The sequence below is a fragment of the Echinops telfairi genome, unplaced genomic scaffold, assembly GCF_000313985.2.
Source record: "Echinops telfairi isolate 266 unplaced genomic scaffold, ASM31398v2 ScPeMD7_7469;HRSCAF=8507_0, whole genome shotgun sequence".
Classification (NCBI taxonomy): Eukaryota; Metazoa; Chordata; class Mammalia; order Afrosoricida; family Tenrecidae; genus Echinops; species Echinops telfairi.
Window position 1 is genome coordinate 1,497,242 of NW_022111372.1, and position 17,193 is coordinate 1,514,434.

Genomic DNA, 17,193 nt, shown 5'->3' on the forward strand with positions numbered 1-17,193 from the left:
GAGCTAGCCCCAAAGCAGCAAGCTGCACAGCTGAGGCTCTGATTTGGACTTTCAGCCTCTGGAAATGGGAGGAAATACATTTCTGTTCTTTAAAGTCCCCTCCTTACATTACGGCAGCACTGGGCAACTAAGACAATGGCTTATGTAGCAGATATTATATTTTTTATCTTCTATGGTGGCACAGTGGCTAAGTGTGCTACTATGCAAAAGATGCAGACCCTTAAGCTGCTCCCTGAGAGATGAGCACACTACTAGCTCTACGCCAATGGGGTAGCTCTTCTTTGTCCAACGGGGAGGCCCACCGTGGGTCAGGACCGACTTGATGCCAGTGTTTGCGCTTTTGTATTTATTACCGCGAACGATTCCATGTAGGAAATATTACACGTGAGTTGTCTCCACATGGACATTCACTTCTGGAAACTGACTTTTCTCCCTTTTATTTAACATAAAAGCCCTTTGGAAAGGGGCTAAAAGCCCTCTAATGAAACCTTAAGACCAAGCCTTTATTACATAAAGCTTGAACATTGTCCAACGACAGGCATTTTGTCGGGCTGAGTAGCTCATACTCCCGTGTCTTGACAGGAGCCGCACGAACTTGCTGGCTATCTTCCTCTTGTGTCGCCCCACCCCCACCCCCTGTATTTTTTCTGAGAAGGACAAAGTATCCTTGGAGATCTGCTGCTATTTTCATTACTGGGGACTTGATTATTCAAGTTTCTGGGAAAACTTAACTACTACAGAGAATCCACAAAAATCACAGTCATTTCAGACCAGAGAAATTGAATTTTTCCCCTCATTTATTCAAATTCACTGCAGCAGGTAAACACTAAAAGATTAAAAAACAAAACCCAAATTCCACACTGCAGTATGTACAGTTTCATGACATCAAACGAAGAAATTAAATTTCTAATAAAAATAACAAGTTATATTACTGAGCACGTCGCATCAAAATTGGTTGTGTAAACCCCAGAATCCATACCACGAGCAGCAATGTGCCTGCATATTCCGGCATTTGCTTATACTGGAATACTCCCGGTAATATCATGGTTTCCAATGGGATTGAAAAATTCATGAAAGAAGCTGTGTCAATTCTTATGTTGAAAAGTGGTTGGCTTGATTAAAAAACAAAACAAAAACAAATTAAGACCCTTGGATTCAAAGCACATTCTTCCACAATGCTGAAACCACAGCAGTCATGTCCAGAAAGGGAACACTGTCATGTTGGGATGAACATCTGATCTGACTCGTTAAGACGTTTTTTGCCAAATGCACAGTTGCACAGGGTCCCCCATGCACTTTCATGCAGCAGGTAATCACAACTTAAATAAAAGGTTTATTTGATACATTTGTCCAGACTTGCAACTGTATACATACATGCACATTTTTAAAACCTGTCTGATTATATTTACACTTATACATGGAATATACATAACCCAAAGAGATTAAAAGGCTTTTCTGTTGCATTAGAACAATACAAAATATGTTTTTTTATTAAGGAAATCACTATTTACATCACCTTTAAAAACCAATTTTAACATGTTCATGTAACAAGTCCATATATATATGTATACATATACATATTTTATATATATATACACACACACTCACATATGTATATATAAAATATATATTTTCACCAGTTTACTCGTTTGTAAGATGCAGCAGAGAATAAACAGGTAATGCTACCTTACTGATGTCCATGAGAGCTAGAGTACCCTTTCACAAATGACTTTATTAGGAAGAAATTGTGTGCACACCTAAAGTAGGCCTTGGAAATGTGTACATTTGCCTCCTTGTGTTTACATATGCAAAACAAATTGCTGGATGTATGTTCTCGTATTTGCTCTTCTTTAAAATCACCCTCAACCCAAAAGTGGAGCTCTGCCCAGTAAACCAGAACCGCATTCTCTGTAGTTACAATTATTTATGTATTTACACATTCTTATTCCTTTCATTAACAAGAACAGAAAACATCAAACAACCAAAAATACCAGTGCTGCCCTTGATGTTCTTTTCCTCTACCTAAATTTCACATTTAACTTCCTTGTAAAAAGTCCATTTTCCTGTATCATGGGAAGATATTTATTTTTTTTAATGGATACCTTTAAGGCTCCAGAACTTTCAAATAGCACGCAGAACCAAAACAAAAAAAAAAAACCACAAAAATGACTTGTTAAAAAGCTTATTGATCTAGTGTAGACAAAATTTTTGCACAGTAAATAAGGGATGGAGCTCAATATAGTCACCGGCCTGTAGTTTTCTTCTCAGAATAAGTATATGACTTCATTGCTCTATGATGTAGCATTATGATTCACTTCTATTATTTTATAATATGTCCAGTGATTATTTACAAAGCATTTTGAGAAAAAGTAATCATTTAGGATTTTAGATGTTAGGAAATAACGCCCGTTTTTTCAAATATAAAAACCTTAGAAACAACTTCGAGTAGAACAACTTCAAATAGATTTCTAATTAATAGTTGCTTATACAGTAATTTCTGCTTTATCAGTTGCTTAACCTGGTTCACAATTGAAAACAAAGTATTTGGTGAATGAATTATGGATTGTGAAAACCAGGCATGAACTTGCTACAAGATCAGACGCCACGTGTGGCTCAATAACACAGTCAGTTCTTCCAAGACAATGCCACGGCTCACTTTCAATCCAGATTCGGAAACAGTAGGTCCAGTGGAGGGACTGTGTACAATTTGGTCTGTTATCTGTGCCCGTTGTACTTTTTGTTGAGTCTCTCTAAGTGCAGTACCTTTCTTGGGTTTGAACTAAATGTTTTCAAAAATTTGTCAGCATTGGTTTTAAGATAACGGTTTTAATAGAAGTTAAGGATGTATTCAGGAGAAATTTCCAAACCATCCTAGAATCACCTGAGTTGGTGGTAAGTGGCCCTGTTTTTCCATCCCTAAGGCTAATGAAATAGATGCTACTCATCAGAATGTACAATCACAGATTTTCCTGAGATGTTGAGCCAGGTATGAAAGTTGTCCCAGCAACCCCCAACTGTTGTCATCGTTGTCATAAAAAGTATTGTGAACCCGACTTCCAAAGACATAAAGGTAAATACATGTGCTACAATATTAAAAATTTCTAAGTTGATGTGTGAATGTGTTGGGGGGAAAGATAAACATCAAATAGGGGTTTTTTTTGCTGTTTTGTGGGTTTTTTCCACAATCGTATTCTGTTCTGAGAAAAGCCTAAGTAATAATCTTCAAACTTCAGTTTGACGAAGAAAAGCCTAGGACAAGTGTTAAGAGGGAGATGGAGGATTCCCATGTCCACTTAATGGAGATCATCATCCTGCACATCTGGGAGGTTGTCTAGGAATCTACATTGTAAAACCAGCACTCCAGATGATTCTACCGTTCATCTGCGTCGGTGATAAGAAACTCTGCCTTAGGACTCACAGGAACCACGGGAACGGTGAGATGAACGTTTACGAGCGGTGGCGAGAAACCGTCTAACGAAAAGTCATGTTGCTCCTGGTAAAAACAACTGCTTAAAACTCGACTGTTTAGGAAGCCACCTGAAGATAAAATTTTCACTCTCCTAATTCTGTAAAAGGGGGAGTATTAATTTAGTAAAGTAGTTAAAATACAAAAATTGAAATCTGCCTTGTCTTTGTTAAAGAATCTATCATATCTTCCTCAATTGTAATCAATTTTTACTAAGTAGTACAAGGTTGAAAGATATGTATTGAAAAGGGCTTGGTTGGAGTAGAGACTTACGGAATCACAAAAACCCCTCCGAGAGTTAAAAAATGTTTTGTTTTGTTTTGTTTTAGCAAAAGTGAAAAATGTAAGCATTTCCCCCAGTATCCCCATAATTTAGTACTGAGTTGGATAATGAAAGAGAATCAGCTCTCACTTTTTAATTTCATACTTATTATTTATAGAGTTATTTGGACTTTAAAAAAATGTGTAATGTGAACTGAGTTCCCCAAAGCAAAACAAAGTACCCCGATAAAGGGTGGGATGAAAGGCAACAAAAATGCAGTGATCTACTGTGGATGGAGATTTACATTTTAATTTATGCCTATTATTCATGATTATCAAATAATTTCATTCATAGGCTACTCACAGTTGATGCCTGATGCATACTAAAGTGTTAAAACAATCAATTGCTAGTTCAGTACTTCCCTCATGACAGCTAACATAAATAAAAAGGCGCATGTCTATTTAAACATCACCAGTAACCAATACTTGTCAAAATAAAATTTTAAAAAAGTTTCAGTTATACCATGCTTTTCTCAAATCATGCTCTTATTTATAACAGATCCAAGTTTCTACTAATTAGTTTTTAAAAGATCCAAAGCTAGATAGCAGGTACATTTTATTCTGATTCCTTTTTTATTGTTAGCATGTTTCCCAGAAATCCATACACTTCTCCATTTGCACAATGCGGACGAGCAGCATTATTTACCATATGGCTATTATAAGGGCTTCTTAAATTAAAGAACGAAGCTGCAGTTTCTGCAGCAGGAAGTAACTCTTCTTTGACTGCAACCCGTGAGAGCCCACCATCGGCACATGAAGGCCCCATCCACATGTCCTTGTCCTGCGTTTCTCGACTGGGAACAGAATTCCCTCCTTTCTGGAGCATGTAATACAGTATCGGGTTAGTTTTGGTCAGTCTTGGGCAGTCTTTTTCATATTCATTCTTCTCCACATCTGTGATAACCCACTTAATGGGTCCCTTCTCACTGGGCACAGAACCACCATTCAATAGCCCAGAGTCTGGTCTCGAACCCCCACAACCTAAATGCTCAGGGAGAGGAGGACTCACGGGAGACGTGACAACTCCTGGGTACGAAAAGGTCCTGTTCTCCATGCAGTTGTTGGGTGGAGTGGAGCTGTACATCAGGCCATTCAGGGAGGAGATGCTGAACTCGGGTTTGCGACTAGCTCCATTACTTCTGTGTCCTTTCTTTTTACTGTCGACGACAGAGTTGCTCCTGTGCTGAGACAAATCTCTAACACAGTTTTCTGAGAGAAGCAGCTGCTTCAGAACATTGAAGCTTTTGCTCTCTCTAGCCCAACTCCTGTGTTCACTTTCATTGCTTGAACTATGGCCTGCAGGATATTTAAATTCAAGATCATTTCTGCTGAATTTCAGCTCTTGCTGGTTAAGCAAGGGCCCATACAGAACCTCTGGAGCACTGTGATTGTTTGCAGCATCAACCATGTTAGTTTTCATCTTTTTAAAAGGATTTTCTAAAGGCTCAGCCTGAAGCTTCCTTTTCTTAGGAACCACGCAAAGATTCTTTGATTCTACAAGTGTCAGGTCACTGTTTCTGTGGCTCCTGTCCAGGTCGTCTGCGAGGTAGCTCTCCTGATTTTGTCTCAGCAATCGACTCAACAGACCATTCTTTGAGAAAGAAAAGTCCTGAGGCGAGATGGGCTCTGTTTTAACATCCTCGGAGGCCGGCAAGGCAGCTGCACCTTTGGGCATGGGGGGAGCCATGCCTGAGAATGGGCCACTCTTCAAATCATGGCTCAAGTGCACATTTGTATTATGACTGTGTACGTCATCACAAGGCTCAGATTTTATCTTCACCATTACTATTTGCTCACTTAAAGCTCTCTCGGTGTGTTCCTGAGTACTCTCCTCTCTCAGGGGAGTTTTCTCTTTCTTCTCACTCTTACCTTTGTTGGGGTTCCCCAGGAGCAACTGGAGGACAGTCCGTCTTTCAAGCAGATTCTCTATTTCAGAACCACAGAGTCCTGGCTCAGGAACTGCTGTCTGACTACTGAATGCTTTATTTTCTTCGACTGCAGTCGTTTTATTGGAGACCAGAGGGCTATTCAATCGATCAACCATGCCTATGGGTTTATCTGTTTTTGCCGTTAACAGCTGCTTACTGGGTCTCTGCTCCTCCACGGGGAGAGAAGACTGTATCCCGCATTGTGCTAAGTTTTGTAACAGCTTACTGGCGCTAAAATTTGCAGAGTTTTGTGCACCTTCAGTTTGGACTGGTTTTTCTGTTTGGAGGTCTTTGCTCTTTGTTAGGTCTATCAAGTGGTCAGAGGCAGTACTCAGTAGCTTTTCACATGGCGTATTGCAGCCATAAGATGGAGTATTCCATCTGATGACCAGAGATGGCTGAGAAAGATTGATGGGGGAGTCTGCATTGGTGGATGTAAGTAATGGTGGAGTGCTCGCGGGAGTAGCAGTCCTATTTGCAGTGGGGCTTTCTATGACAGAAGTCCTGGTATACTCTGGTGAATTGAACTTGGTCACATCACTGTGTATTCCCTGAGGGCTGGCATTTTTCCCCACACTTTCTTCGTTCTTATGGCCAAGTAGCAATTGAAGAAGTGTAACTTTCTGGTGTGAATTTAGTTTAGAATTCTTTGAGGTATCATTATCTTCTTTGATATCTATGTCTCGGACTTTTGGATCCCAAGTGTTTAGCAAAGACTCAGTTAAGTTATCTAGAGATACAGATTGGTCAGATTCTGGCTTTTCAATTCGATGTTTGCAAGAAAGGTCTATGGGAACACAGTTGGAATATGAACTTTCATCACCACTGCTATCGTCTGTAAAACTAGGATTGTGATCAGAATATTCATCGATAGTGGTAGGCGTGCTACTCTCCTCAAAAATACTTCCTCTTTCACTGTGATTGTGCCCATTCATTGGCTTAGGTATAGTCTGGCTCTTAAGAAGATGTAAAAGCAAACTGTTGCTTGCAGCTTGTTTTACATTGTTTCTCTCTAGGGAATTCTTATAGCCTGGATTTTTGGGGGAAGAAGGGACGATACCCGTGGGACTTTGAAATGTTGAAGAATTGCTCTTGCTTGCAATTGGTTTGCTTGATGATGTCCTTGTCTGACCATTATGATGGCTTGACGTTCCCTTTGCGAGCTGGAAACCGCCAGCATCCTTCTGGCCATTTTCCTGTAATCTGGCCATAGCTGCAAGTCTTTCACTTGCCACCTGATTTGCATTTTGTGTTTTTAAAGCATGTTCCCGAGAATACTGCTGCAAATGGGCTTCACTAGATAGGAGCAGCGCTAACTGGCTACACGCCACGCTAGGCTTCGGTGAAGTGGCAGGACTAGCCCTTTTCTCCACCATGCTTGCAACAGCCTGCAATCGTGCGGCACAGGACAGGGGCTCACTCAGGACCTTCGTTCCGCCCTGCCCAACATGATGAGGGGACTCCACAAACCTGTCTCTCACAAGGTGCTTAGTCACATCAGGAAGAATGGTGTCAGGCTTTTGATCTTTAGCTTTACTTTTCTTCAACAAAGTTTTTAAGTGGCTGGATGCCACACCATAGCACCTTAAATCTTTCTCCACTTGTAAAGCCTGGTGACTGAGGGCATACCCTTGCTCCTTAAGGCTCTGCCTAATTTGTTGTGACAGAGCAACAGTCTGCAGCCTGGAGCTGAATGACTGCAGTAAAGAGGCCAGTAGTGTGCTATCCTGTTTGCCTTTAGGTACACTGTCAACCATGCCAGCCAGCAAAGCTTCCTTCTTTACGTTTAAATTTACGATGGACTCAGACAGTCTCTTCCGCTTTGCTGCATTCCAGTCCTCAGACGATTGCAAGAGTCTGGCTTTTTTGAGATGCAGCATGCCAGATCCCTGATATGTGTGTGTATTGAGAACCGGACCATTACTTTGACAGGCAGGGAATACATTGCCAGAAATGTTAAAGTTCTGATCTTCCTCATCGTGCCCAGCAGACGTTTTGTCGACTGCAGTACCTGATCCCCCGGCTGCCTGATGCATTAGTAATCCTTCTAGGTAAGTTAAAACGAGAGAATCCTGGTGCACATCAGAGCCAAGCTCTTCTCCATGAGTCATGTTCAATAGAAGTATTCACAAGGGCTTGGCTCTTTCACTTTACGAATGGATTTCTGTGCGTGAGTGGGAAGCAACTCTAAAAAGTGAGGGTCAGTTTATCACGTTCCACAGCACTTAGAGCTCTACTGTTCCATTCCGACTGGGATTTCTTGTGGTAATGACAAGGTAAAGAGAAGGCAGGCGCCAATGCAGGCGGACCAAATTGCTGGCCAACTGCTAAGCAAGGAGAATTCCTTAACACAAGGGTCCGTAGCAGCGAGAAGTCGTAATCCTTAGTGAGTGTATTGCTTTTCCACCATCACTGTTTGCTCTTCATTAAATCAAAGTGTCAGTGTTCTGAAAATAACAATAAAATAGAAATAGTTAAGGAAATATCGAACTAGTATCATACCATACCTATAAGCAAAAGCACTTTCACATTTCATTCATTCTCACAGACTTGACATAGAGGCTAGTGGCTACTTTGTCACATTGTCTCCTTCCTCTGACCACCTTCTGTCTGACTCTTCTCCATTTTTATAAAGCCACCAGTCTCCACCACACCCCCCACGACACTTTTTCCATAGTTTATAGTGTTACTGTACACTGGAAATATCTACCAGAAAATGTATGGACTAAGCCACACTATTACAATAATCAAATAAATTAGAAAATGATTCAATGTTCTCTAACTCTCTATTTTAAAGCCTGGCACTTTTTATTCTGAGTTTTAATACCCATCTTTTTTCAAAGTTATCTGAATGCCTAGTCTCCTTTATAGCTTTATAGGGGTGTTAAAATAAGCTCCTTATTTACTTATATACTAGACCATTAAAAATAAACAGAAGTAGATATGCGGAAAAAAGGTAAAGGAATACACATGACATGAATTTGTATGATTAATCTCATGGGAGGGTTGAGGTCTACAGAATGAATTCATTTTTTACATCACTCCCCAAACATTAGACCAAAGTCAACCAAACTCACTGCCAGAGAGTCAATTCCGACTCATAGCAACTCTATAGGGCAGGCTCGAATTGCCCACTACTTTTTATAGCAGGAGAAAGCCTCATCTTTCTCCTGCGAAGTGACTGGAGAGTTAACAACATAATATGTAACCCACTATGCCACCAGCAATTTTTAGAATTTCTGTTTTCACAGAAACATAAAGCACTAACAAGTTTAAGATTGTTTAGACTTGGCAGAACACAGTGTTATCATCTTAGTCAAATACAATCACAAACTTATCCACCCATTATCTTTATAATGCTTCATGAAAGACAGAAGACGGTGGTGTTTTTGATGCTTACTCAGGGGGGAGTAAGATGGCAACTAGCCCACTGACTAACAAACACATCTAAGGCAAACTCAGATCTCACTACTCTGGACTGCAATGGAAGTGTTGTAGAGGACGGGTGAGTTTCCAAGAGGGGTCAAGAGGATAGGAGGGATGAAACAGAAACTGGAAGAAGTACTCAAAAACATCAGGAGCCTAACTCACAGAGTCATTTTGGGATTGGGCTGGGTAACATCGCAGAGTGGGAACACAGAGGAGGTAACCTAAGGAAATTGGATATCAACTGTTCTTAAGGAAGTACAAAGTGGTTCTGGGACTTCATGGGCTCTGAACCTTGGTGGGGGGGGGGGGGTTTGCTGGTGATGAAGGGAGACCACACTGAGAGATTGCTGTTCAATCTCACTCCAGCCTGAGATGGACAGGCATGTGAACTGGTATAACAGGATGGGCAGTAGGGTAAGAATACCTAGTGAAAAACCATGGATCAGCCTGGGCAGGGGTACTCACTGGGGAGACATAGAACATGCATTCAGAAGGAAGAAGGATAGAAGGTACACTCATGGTTCTCAGGAGAAGAGACCAAACCTGTGAGACTAGTGAAACTGATCCATGTGCTTGTGAGCCCAAGGATGTGGGCTGCCACATCTTTGCCCAGTGGGGCACCTTGTCAGTGTGGTCACAGCCTATCAGTTGGCAGCTGGGTTCTTGGTCCCTGAATCACCAGGGCGTTCAGTCACTAAAATTTCCCACAAAAATAAGAATCCAAAGCCAAACCGAACTCACTTCCACTGAGTCAATTCTAACCCATAGCAACCCTACAGGTCAGAATAAAACTACCCCTTGCATCTCAGAGGCAGTAAGTCTTTCCAGAGGCAGAAAGCCCCTTCTTTTTCCCACGGAGCAGCAGGTGAACATCATGTATAACCCATCACACCATATTTTACATAAGTAAATTAAGATAAAAAAGTCAACTAAAAAATTATAAACCACACATTTTTATTTTTAAAGGACTGGTCAAAAGAAAGAGAAAACATGAAGGAGATAAAATTTCTCCCATGCAGGCCAAATACAAAAAACTGATAAATTTCAGACTGCAGCGCTCAATAGGTTTAAAGAAAATACAAACACTAAAAACACCAGGGAACAAATGGAAGAATAAAAATGAGAGTAGATGTGGCAATTAAAAAGATCAAAGGAATTAAAGGAAGTAAAGGAAAAGAATGATTTAAGAAAAGTAAAAGAAACACAATAATATATTAAAACAGAGGTAAAATGAAATAAAAGACAAAACTAAATATATAAGTCTCAAGAGAACCAAGAAAAAAGAACAAAGTTAACAAACACAATCATATAGAGACTCAAAAGTAAAAATTTAAAGTTCTGACAATCAAATGAATATAAATAAAAAATATGACTACACCTCCATGGAAAAGTAAAAGCAATTCTCAGAGGAAAATTCATAGCAACAAATTTATATTAAAAAAGAAGACAAATCGCGCATCATTAATTTAACCATCATTAATTTAAGTCAACAACTTGAATAGATAAGAAAGGAGCCAAAAGCTACAACAAAAAATAAATAATAAAGATCAGCACAGAATAAACACATTGCTGTTGTTGTTAGGTGCCACTGGACTGGTTGCAAGTCACAGCGACACTATGCACAACAGAACAGGAAAACGATAAAAAGAAACCAATAAAATATGAAGTTGATTCTTTAAAAGGATCAGCAAAACAGACAGAACACTGGCTAGCTTGACAAAAGAAAATAAATCTAAAATAGGTAAATAACAAAATTAACTAATCAAATTGGTGATTAATATTGCAACAAATCAAACAGATAAATCATAACCAATTACTATGAAAAAATACTCCTCCGACAAATTTGAAAACTCAGATGAAATGGACAAATTCCTAGAAACACACAGTCTTTACAAATTAATGCAAATAAAGGTAGAAAAAATAAACAGACCCTTTACAAAAGAAAAGATACATCATAACAAACAAAACAAACCAACCCTTGCCTCAACAGAAACGTCCAGGACCAGATGACTACGACAGAAAATTCTAGCATGTATTCAGGGAAGCATTAATCCCAATCCCACTCAATTTTTTTCAAAAACACAGATCAGCAAGGGACACTAGCAAATTCTTTCTATGAAACTAGTATAACCTTGGTACCCAAATCAGGCAAAGAAATCTGCAAAAGAAGGGATATTATGGACCAATAACTCTTTCAATATACCATACAAGTAAACAATGGTAAAGAACCCTATGACTATATCAAGTGATGCCAAAAAGGCAATCAATAAATGCAATCACATTTCCTAATAAAACGTTTTTGCAGAATAGGAATAGGAGGAGGGCTTGTCAACATAACTAAGGTAATAGCAAGGATGGCAAGACTTGTCTTGAGTACTTTTGACATATTTTCAAGAGAAACTAATCCATGACATGAAAGAAAAGAAAGTCATCATACTTGCTAAAATAGGGACTCAAAGAAATGGAGAAAATCCTAATCAATATAGACTGATGCAGCAACTATGACAATGGACTCAACCACAAATAACAATCATGAAGATGGCATTGGAACTAGCCAGTATTTTCTTCCATTGTACACAAGGTCACCATGAGTCAGAACTGACTGGATGGCACCTAACAACAGCATGCAAAATCAATAGCCAGCATTATACTCAATGAAGAAAGTCTAAGAGCGTTTCCTTCGAGAATCTAAATGAGACAGGGATGCCCATCATCGCCATTTTCATTTAACACTGTCCTAGGAGTCCTAGTCAGAGCAGTAGGCAAGAAAGATAAATGAATTCTATCTAAATCAGAAAGGAAGCAAGAAGTAAAACCCTCTCTCTTCACAGATAGAATGGTCTTTTACAAATAAGACTGTTAAGATTCCTTAAGAAAAGTGATAGAATACACAATGTCGCAGGGTACAAGACCAACACACAAAAATCAGTTGAGTTCCTTTATACTAATAAAGACTACTCTGAATATCCAGAAAATAATATCATTTACAACAGACATCAAATTGATAAGATACCTAAAAATTAATCTAACAATGGACATAGAAAAAACACACAATGAAAATATAAAACACTAGTGGAAGAGTCTAAAAACAGAAAAACATCCCATGCTCATGGATTGGAAGATAACATAGTAAAAATGTCAATTACATACATACACACAAATGGTGATTGACAGATTCAATGAAATCCCAATACAATAAATCCCAGCACCGTTCTGCAAGCAACGATATAGAAAAAGAATAAACTGACAGTCTTGCAGCCCCCTCCCTCAAAAAAAAGACTATATAGCCAATGTAATCGGTACAGCTTGGTTGGTTCAGTGATAGACACATAAACCCATGAAATGTCCTTCTAAGGACAACTTATTTCCAACAAGGGTTCAAAGTCCATACAGTGGGGCAGAAATAAATAGAACTTGCAAACCACCAGCAAACAAATGAAACTGTAGTCATACTCATACCTCAGAGCAGACACAAAAGCTAACTCAAAATAGAGTAAAGGCCTAAATGTTATAGCTTAAAGTTCCTTAGCAAGAGCATGGGACTCAATTAGGGGACCCAATCGTTTGTAAAACTAGGGTAATATTATAACAAACACTCAAATAGATGTTCACAAGATAGAATGACGAATGAGACCTCACAACATTAAAAACTTATGCTTATCCAACAAAGCCCACACGGAGGAAGCACACCAGTCTGTGCGATCATGAGGTGTCGAAGGGATCAGGTATAAGGCATCATTAGAACAAAAAATCTTACCATAGTGAATGATGGGGGGAGTGCAGTGTGGAGACCCAAAGCCCATTTGTAGACCACTAGAAATCCCCTTGCAGAGGGGTTTCGGGGAGGAGACGAGCCAGTCAGGATGCAATGGAGCAACAATGAAAAATACAACTTTCCTCTAGTTCCTAAATTCTCCCCCCGCTCTCCCCCCCACTATCATGATCCGAATTCTACCTTGCAAGTTTTGCTAGACCAGAGGATGTACACTGGTACAGATAGGAACTGGAAACAGGGAATCCAGAGTGGATGATCCCTTTAGGACCAGTGGTGTGAGTGGCGATACTGGGAGGGTAGAGGGAGAGTGGGTTGGAAAGGGGGAACCGATTACAAGGATATGCATGTGACCTCTTCCCTGGGGGACAGACAGCAGGAGGGTGGGTGAGGGGAGATGTTGGACAGGGCAAGATATGACAAAATAATAATTTATAAATTATCAAGGGCTCATGAGGGAGGGGTAAAAATGAGGAGCTGATGCCAGGGGCTTAAGTGAAGAGCAAATGTTTTGAGAATGATGAGGGCAATGACTGCACAAATGTGCTTTACACAGTTGATGTATGTATGGATTGTGATAAGAGTTGTATGAGCCCCTAATGAAATGATTAAAAAAATAAAAAGTAAAAAAAACTTATGCTTATCAAAATACACATTTTTGTTGAGAGAAAATTGAAAACCTACAGACTTGAGGAAAAAGATCTTCAGATTGTTTTCCTAATCTTTAAAATCTATAGAAAATGGCAACAATTCACAAATTAAAATGTGGAATAATCCAAATCACAAAACGGCCAAAGATATGAGCAGAACCTTCCCCAAAGAGGACATCCACGTGGTTAACATATGAAACAGCCATGATCATTAGCCACTGGCAGCATGCAACTCAATATCACAATGAGATGGCACGTTACTACCCTGGCTAAAATGATAACTCTGCTTAAAGGATGGCAAGGACGCGTGGAGATTAAAATCCACCATTGATGAGACTGTAAAATGGCTTAACCATTACAGGAAATGACACCAAACACTGGAGATAGAACCACCCTGTGATCAAGGAAAGGTGCCCTGATGGGAGTGGGTTATGTGTTGGGCTGCTAAACATGAGGTGAGCAGTTCAAACTGCTCCAGAGGTGAAAGATAGGCATTCTACTCCTCAATGATATACAAACTTGCCAACCCAAAGGGAGAGTTCTAGTCTGCTCTGTAGCGTTAGGATTGACTTGATGGCAGTGGGTATGATCCACTCATGCCACTCCTAGGTAGATACCCATCAAAACCAAACCAAATGCACTGCCATTGAGTCGATGCCGACTCATAGTGACCCTAAACGACAAGGTAGACCTGCCCTTGTGAGTTTCCGAGACGGTAGCTGTGTACCGAAGTCGAAAGTCTCTTCTTTCTCCTGCAGAGTGGCTGATGGATTGGAACTGCTGACTTTTGGATCACATGGTGGCCTAGGCCTTGGATCACTAGGTCACCAAGGTTCCCTAGAGATAAAAAAATAATGACCTACACATGCACATTGCTGCTTTATTCAAAATAGCAAACAATAAATGGAAACAACTACAATAGGAAACTAAGTAATCAAGAAGAACAATGATGAATGTAGGAAGGACCTGAAAGGCAAGATGCTGAGAGAAATATGGCTAGCATATATGGACAAATATTGTATAATCACTCTTTTACATGGAATAAGAATAGATCTTTAGATAGGTAGAGAGTACAGAAAGCACACTTTATATAGCAGAGACTAGGTTTTTTGTGTGTGTTTTTAAGTGACAGTGAATGTGGATGCAGTAAGCACAGCACAAAGTAAAAGTGGCGGAAATGACGGAGCACATACAGATGGAAGCAATATATAGGCTGGTGCATAGGATGCTCAGATTTTTATGTCAATTTGTACCTGTGTGAAGATAAGTGTAGAGCCCACCCTATCAATTAGGTTTCAGTCTGACCATGCCTTCTTGGTGGTCTGGCTATTTTATGAGAGAGACATAGAGGAGAAAGGGGTCCTATCTGTCCCCTCTTTACCTTCATGCTTGTGTGTGTGTGGCCTTCTGACCCTTCCTGTTCCTGCCAATGACATTAGATTTACACAACTCCGCACCCATCAGCCTGTGACCTCCCTGGTTCTCTATTCACCTTTCAGCTTCATCAGCTGGCAGCTGCATGAGTTTGGAGAGGGTTCCAGCTGGCATCTGACTCATGGACTTGAATTGGACTGGGCTGGGTTGCTTCTTTGATACAAAGGTCTTTCTTAGACATGTGAGTTGTCACTGGTTTTGTTTCTCTAGAAAACCTAGCCTAACACAGTATAGAGTGTTCATAGGTGAGACCAGATGAAAGTATAGGTAGGTACATGTAAGTAAAAATATGTGGGCGCAGGCACCCACTGAAAAAACAAATACAGATTCTCCTAAAAACACCAATACAGATCTTCTTCAGACAAATGAAGGCTTGGGACCATATTTTCATGGACTATTTAGTCGGTTGACAAAACACAATTACAAAAATCATGGCCTGTATCCTGGTGAAGTGGGTAGTGTCTAGAGTCTTAAATGCTTGTAAGCAACCATCTAAGACACAACTCGTAGGTCCCTACTCAATCAGAGCAAATCAGTAAAAAGATATCCAAAATTGCAGAGCAGAAAAAGTCTTCACAAGCCATAACCACCCTGAGACCAGAAAAACTAGGTGGTACCTGGCTATCATCACAGACTGTTCTGATCAGGGAGATAATAGTTGGTCCCACACCAAATGAAAGAAAAATAGGATGAAGAACTCAAAGTCTTAGTTAAAAAAATAAGGCCAAAAAAATTGGAAGTCACAACAGAAGGGCTATTTGAGACTATCACACTGAGCACTTTGAACTTAGAATCCAGCTTGTTCCCTGAGATTACCTTCTAGTAAAATAGCAGAGTGGCACACAAAATTAAAGACATGACATGTAAGATCAGTGTCCTATTTAAAAGCTACCAGCGGGAGACCGAAAGTTACTTGAAAGTAAGTATGAGAAGACAAGGGAGCAAGGAATCTAGAGAACTGGAAAGGTAATAAACTGAGCTGAATTAAAGAGGGCAGTGACACATGGGGATCAACACAACTAATTTTCACAGAATATCACGTGTGAAATACGTCACGGGGGAACCGAACTTGCTAGGCACACTTTCACCAAAAATTTAATAAAGTAATATTTTTAAAAGATGCCTATTAATGCTGTTTCTGCTTGCTTTTAAGTCCTTATATTTCTGTGCCTTACTAATGTAACTAAGAAACCTTAACTGGGGTCGGTTCCTCGCAGAAAGAGACAACTGTCAACGTGAAATACAAAGTATGTTCCATTAGTCAAAATTTACAAAATGCTGTTTACAATTCCACATATTATTTAAGAAGATTATTTTCCTACCACCTTCTGAAAAATTGATTACTTTTTGTCAAAATTGACTTAAGAAACCAAAATCACCCTTGAAAGAGAGTACTGAATGAATCTCATGTAGTGCGTTTCATAAGGTGTCAGATAATGTTTTCAAGTTATTAGATTTCCTCAATAACCACACCTTGACTCCCATAGATTTTTTTTTGAAAGTTAATTTTAATTTAAAGATTACCTATAGCCTTTCTGTTGACTTGGTTGCCTAGAAATCGAGCTGCAGGAAAGATTGCTTGATTGTATTAAATAGCTGGATTAATTGGTTAAAAGGATTTTAAAGTAGGGCCTAAAAAAGCTCCATATAGAAAGAGCAGCACAGATACGCATAAGTTAGCTAGGATGCAAGAAATAAGCTGAAAAACGGCTTCTTCTGAGATTTCAAAGCCAGAATGCTTCAAAGGTCTTGATACGCTGCCATAGGATACCTTGATGCTCTAGCAGATGAAAATCAGCTCATGAAAGCCTGTGCATCACACCAGCCGGATCTCCAACGATCATGAGGATGGAGGACAAAGGAGCAGGTTGTGCACTGGGTCTTTAGGAGCTGGGTGGGTGGGGGGATGTGAATTTGAAGGCAGTTAACAACATCGCCATTTTAAGAAACTAAGCACGATAATCAAACGATTATGGTAATTGTAGCACACCTGACCACTGCATTCGATTTCCCTTACTAACAGAACTCAATTTGTTTTCCAAGGCAAGGGGACGTTATTCCTACCAGAACACACTACAGTTTCCCACTGGTATGTGTCTTACAGTGGATAGCAGGTAGCTTAATTGGAGACGTTTGCTTTGCCTTTGGTGGTGCATAAGGTCACGATGCAGTCTACAAGTGACAGTATCTTGG

The 17,193-nt window shown here is 39.9% G+C and overlaps 1 protein-coding gene across 1 annotated transcript in view; it reads right to left on the bottom strand.

Moving 5' to 3' along the window:
- Window positions 1-779: 779 nt before the first annotated feature.
- Window positions 780-17,193, bottom strand: part of NRIP1 (nuclear receptor interacting protein 1) — a 92,285-nt gene continuing 75,871 nt past the window's right edge. Inside the window, exon 3 of the mRNA XM_045284627.1 lies at window positions 780-8,162. Within this exon, the coding sequence (XP_045140562.1) occupies window positions 4,344-7,826 (3,483 nt within the window). The 5' untranslated portion in view covers window positions 7,827-8,162 and the 3' untranslated portion in view covers window positions 780-4,343. The remainder of the gene's footprint in view (window positions 8,163-17,193) is intronic.